Consider the following 6,000-nt stretch of genomic DNA (forward strand, 5'->3'; position numbering starts at 1 on the left):
ATCATTTTTTCCCCTTTAATGAAGTTAGTGAACCTCTGAAAGGTGACACATTAACTGCTCAGGAGATGTATTCACTCAGACTCAAAGGCTGGGGGGCTGAGCAGGCCATTATTGAGAGGTTTTAGGTCTCTATTCAATCTGGATTGATGAAGCGTTACATATCGTGCGCAAGAAATGCGTTTACCGTAAATTCAGTCTTCCCTTTAACACAGGAACATTGCCTTTAAATGTCAACCACTTCAGCGATACAGATTGAATCCGGCTCTATGTTTCAGATCAGACTCCATGCACCAGGGGACTCCATGTATCTCCTGGCAATTTGAATGAATCTACACATTTTTCACCAGTTCTTGGTCATTATAAGCAGGTTGGCTTTTGTTATATTCAATAAATTAATATATATAGCTCCTCACTTAAAGAATGCAATTAAGTATTGCAAACAAATAGGTTTTGGGAGTTTTGGTTGGATATCAGTTAATCACCCCTCAAAAGGTTGGCTTTGTAATTGGAATGGAGCAGTAATACATTTACTTCACTATTGAGAAAAATCAATTGTTTAAAATTTCGAGCTGAGGGAATTTAATTAAACAGTGCATGCTCAACTTCTAATGTGAGATCTCAAAGCCATAGACACAGACCTAGGACCATTCAATTATTTATAACAGTGTTACTAATGCCTATATGCAAAATTATCTCTATGAGATACCTGGAGGACTTGATGTGATGTCATAGCAAGGACCTCTCCTCTTTTCCTCTGAGTGTCTCAGAACCATAACACCGTGGGTTCCTGTTTGCTGTGTTGCATACTGTTTTACATTCTAATTACCAGAGTTGACAGGTTTTATTGCTGGGGCTCAATGTTGAGGCCTCTATCTCTTCCTGGACTCATTTCACATGTGATGTCAGCTCGAGCATAATGAGATAAGATAGTTGGAGTGCCTTGCTTTCACCCTCCCCAAATCCCCTATCACTCATAACTATACTCATTGTACCTTGCACCTCAAATATGTTAACAAGAATCCTAACAATAATCCTAAATGTGGATTCATGTGATTTTGTGCTGTTCACATTTTTGAGTTATTGTAACTGACCAGATTTATTGAATGTCGAATAGATCACAGAATGTCGAATAGATCACAGAATGTCGAATAGATCACAGAATGCCGAATAGATCACAGAATGCCGAATAGATCACAGAATGCCGAATAGATCACAGAATGCCGAATAGATCACAGAATGCCGAATAGATCACAGAATGCCGAATAGATCACAGAATGTCGAATAGATCACAGAATGCGAATAGATCACAGAATGTCGAATAGATCACAGAATGTCGAATAGATCACAGAATGTCGAATAGATCACAGAATGCCGAATAGATCACAGAATGCCGAATAGATCACAGAATGCCGAATAGATCACAGAATGCCGAATAGATCACAGAATGCCGAATAGATCACAGAATGCAAGGTGTGCCATGGTGACAGTGATTTAAAAAAAAATGCTTTGGGATTGTAAGAAATATTTAAAGATAACACACAATGCAGAGGACTAGAGTTCAAGGGAGGGAATAGGGAATTAACGATCAATGGAAATAATTGTTTTTCAGATCACTATCTGTTTAGAATCTCTGTATGGGGTTTCAGTCCTGGACTCATAGCTACATGTGGCACATTTTCATTGGTTCGAATGGGCTATACATTGAGCCTGAAACAGGATATTTGTTATTTGGCCATTGGCCAAGTTTTATTGCAAGGAATTCTAATTGGTCAACCAAAGGCAAAGGTCGGGGGTTAATAATTACATCCTACCACTTTGTTCTGTGGAGAATCACTGAGGACAGGGAAGAATGAACATCAACCATCTACTTCCCAGCATAACAACTATGATTTGTTATCTTTGAATCAACCTATTTTTCTCCCCCTGATTTGCTTTGGGGTCTGTGTTATTGAAGGATAAAGTCAACTGCTAACAGGATGTTCTTTTAAATATTGAATACAGTAAAGTCAATCTCAGACACCAACACCAGAGACAGTTATTGTCAACTTTAAATAATCTCCTGGGAATTCATTGTCTGTTGTAGGTAAACACAGGGAACCAATGGAAATTAAATGGAAATGAAATGCTGCTGTTTTTCTTCTTCTGGAATGATTCAAACATGTTTTACTGCCATTCATTTCTACAACAGGTTGACATTTACAGGTCACCTTCAGATAAACATCTAACAGGTTAACATTTACAGGTCACCTTCAGATAAACATCTAACAGGTTAACATTTACAGGTCACCTTCAGATAAACACCTAACAGGTTAACATTTACAGGTCACCTTCAGATAAACATCTAACAGGTTAACATTTACAGGTCACCTTCAGATAAACATCTAACAGGTTAACATTTACAGGTCACCTTCAGATAAACATCTAACAGGTTAACATTTACAGGTCACCTTCAGATAAACATCTAACAGGTTAACATTTACAGGTCACCTTCAGATAAACACCTAACAGGTTAACATTTACAGGTCACCTTCAGATAAACACCTAACAGGTTAACATTTACAGGTCACCTTCAGATAGACATCTAACAGGTTAACATTTACAGGTCACCTTCAGATAAACATCTAACAGGTTAACATTTACAGGTCACCTTCAGATAAACACCTAACAGGTTAACATTTACAGGTCACCTTCAGATAGACATCTAACAGGTTAACATTTACAGGTCACCTTCAGTTAAACATCTAACAGGTTAACATTTACAGGTCACCTTCAGATAAACATCTAACAGGTTAATATTTACAGGTCACCTTCAGATAGACATCTAACAGGTTAATATTTACAGGTCACCTTCAGATAAACATCTAACAGGTTAACATTTACAGGTCACCTTCAGATAAACATCTAACAGGTTAACATTTACAGGTCACCTTCAGATAAACATCTAACAGGTTAACATTTACAGGTCACCTTCAGATAAACATCTAACAGGTTAACATTTACAGGTCACCTTCAGATAAACATCTAACAGGTTAACATTTACAGGTCACCTTCAGATAAACATCTAACAGGTTAACATTTACAGGTCACCTTCAGATAAACATCTAACAGGTTAACATTTACAGGTCACCTTCAGATAGACATCTAACAGGTTAACAATTACAGGTCACCTTCAGATAAACATCTAACAGGTTAACATTTACAGGTCACCTTCAGATAAACATCTAACAGGTTAACATTTACAGGTCACCTTCAGATAAACATCTAACAGGTTAATATTTACAGGTCACCTTCAGATAGACATCTAACAGGTTAATATTTACAGGTCACCTTCAGATAAACATCTAACAGTTTAACATTTACAGGTCACCTTCAGATAAACATCTAACAGGTTAACATTTACAGGTCACCTTCAGATAAACATCTAACAGGTTAACATTTACAGGTCACCTTCAGATAAACACCTAACAGGTTAACATTTACAGGTCACCTTCAGATAAACATCTAACAGGTTAACATTTACAGGTCGCCTTCAGATATACATCTAACAGGTTAACATTTACAGGTCACCTTCAGATAAACATCTAACAGGTTAACATTTACAGGTCACCTTCAGATAAACATCTAACAGGTTAACATTTACAGGTCACCTTCAGATAAACATCTAACAGGTTAACATTTACAGGTCGCCTTCAGATAGACATCTAACAGGTTAACATTTACAGGTCACCTTCAGATAAACATCTAACAGGTTAACATTTACAGGTCACCTTCAGATAAACATCTAACAGGTTAACATTTACAGGTCACCTTCAGATAAACATCTAACAGGTTAACATTTACAGGTCACCTTCAAATAAACATCTAACAGGTTAACATTTACAGGTCACCTTCAAATAAACATCTAACAGGTTAACATTTACAGGTCACCTTCAGATAAACATCTAACAGGTTAACATTTACAGGTCACCTTCAAATAAACATCTAACAGGTTAACATTTACAGGTCACCTTCAGATAGACATCTAACAGGTTAACATTTACAGGTCTTCATATTTTATTCTCTTTTGTTTAATGTCTTTGTGCTGCAGCCATGGTGGAGGTGAACCTGGCCAAGGCGCTGGCCGAAGCCTCGGAGACGTGCACCCAGGAATGTCTGATCCTGGGCCACTCTGACAGCTGCTGGATGCCCCCCTCCCTGGTGACCCAGTTCCAGTCTCCGTCCAACACGGGTACCCTGCCTACCCTGCCCTCGTTTGGCTTCCAGCACCAGCAGAGCTCCCCATGGGCCAGAGGAGCCAAGGCGGATGGGCGTCAGTGCCATACCCTGGGCAGGTCTGTGCCCAAAGACGATCTGGCTAAAGGGATGAACCGGCCGCAGTTCTACAACACTCTGGAAAGACACTGCAGCAGCAAGAGTAAGGAGTCTGACCCCATCAAGGTCATCCCTCTGGCAAGCTTTTCCTCATCTTCGTCAGGCCAGCAGACCCCAGCCAATGGAGGATCCTCTGCCTTCTTACATGAGCATCAGCTGTAAGGGACCAGAGTAACACCAACCAGTTTGTCTAAAATATATTGGTGTATATTTAACATCAGTAGTAAGGGGCTGTAAGGGGACAGAGTAACACCAACCAGTTTGTCTAAAATATATTGGTGTATATTTTACATCAGTAGTAAGGGGCTGTAAGGGAACAGAGTAACACCAACCAGTTTGTCTAAAATATATTGGTGTATATTTAACATCAGTAGTAAGGGGCTGTAAGGGGACAGAGTAACACCAACCAGTTTGTCTAAAATATATTGGTGTATATTTTACATCAGTAGTAAGGGGCTGTAAGGGACCAGAGTAACACCAACCAGTTTGTCTAAAATATATTGGTGTATATTTAACATCAGTAGTAAGGGGCTGTAAGGGGACAGAGTAACACCAACCAGTTTGTCTAAAATATCTTGGTGTATATTTTACATCAGTAGTAAGGGGCTGTAAGGGGACAGAGTAACACCAACCAGTTTGTCTAAAATATCTTGGTGTCTATTTAACATCAGTAGTAAGGGGCTGTAAGGGGGCAGAGTAACACCAACCAGTTTGTCTAAAGTATCTTGGTGTATATTTAACATCAGTAGTAAGGGGACAGAGTTTGTCTAATGTATCTTGATGGTTTCTGATTATTGTGTGAACATGGAATGTGGAGGAAGGGACAAAACTGTTCCTCCGTCTCCACACTGTTGTTCCTCTGTCTCCACAATGTTGTTCCTCTGTCTCCACAATGTTGTTCCTCAATCTCCACAATGTTGTTCCTCACTCTCCACACTGTTGTTCCTCACTCTCCACAATGTTGTTCCTCACTCTCCACAATGTTGTTCCTCACTCTCCACAATGTTGTTCCTCAGTCTCCACAATGTTGTTCCTCAGTCTCCACAATGTTGTTCCTCAGTCTCCACACTGTTGTTCCTCAGTCTCCACAATGTTGTTTCTCAGTCTCCACAATGTTGTTCCTCACTCTCCACAATGTTGTTCCTCAGTCTCCACAATGTTGTTCCTCAGTCTCCACAATGTTGTTCCTCAGTCTCCACAATGTTGTTCCTCACTCTCCACAATGTTGTTCCTCTGTCTCCACAATGTTGTTCCTCACTCTCCACAATGTTGTTCCTCTGTCTCCACAATGTTGTTCCTCAGTCTCCACAATGTTGTTCCTCTGTCTCCACAATGTTGTTCCTCAGTCTCCACAATGTTGTTCCTCACTCTCCACAATGTTGTTCCTCTGTCTCTCCACAATGTTGTTCCTCACTCTCCACACTGTTGTTCCTCAGTCTCCACAATGTTGTTCCTCACTCTCCACAATGTTGTTCCTCTGTCTCCACAATGTTGTTCCTCACTCTCCACAATGTTGTTCCTCTGTCTCCACAATGTTGTTCCTCACTCTCCACAATGTTGTTCCTCTGTCTCCACAATGTTGTTCCTCACTCTCCACAATGTTGTTCCTCTGTCTCCACACTGTTGTTC

At 39.9% G+C, this 6,000-nt stretch overlaps 1 protein-coding gene across 1 annotated transcript in view; it reads left to right on the forward strand.

The window, feature by feature from the left end:
- The window catches only part of LOC118381825 (protocadherin-11 X-linked), a 325,295-nt gene extending 320,746 nt beyond the window's left edge, over window positions 1–4,549 (forward strand). The window contains exon 7 of the mRNA XM_052517370.1: window positions 4,088–4,549. Coding sequence (XP_052373330.1) covers window positions 4,088–4,533 — 446 coding nt within the window. The 3' untranslated portion in view covers window positions 4,534–4,549. The remainder of the gene's footprint in view (window positions 1–4,087) is intronic.
- Window positions 4,550–6,000: the final 1,451 nt, after the last annotated feature.

Source organism: Oncorhynchus keta, chromosome 4 (genome assembly GCF_023373465.1).
Source record: "Oncorhynchus keta strain PuntledgeMale-10-30-2019 chromosome 4, Oket_V2, whole genome shotgun sequence".
Lineage (NCBI taxonomy): Eukaryota > Metazoa > Chordata > Actinopteri > Salmoniformes > Salmonidae > Oncorhynchus > Oncorhynchus keta.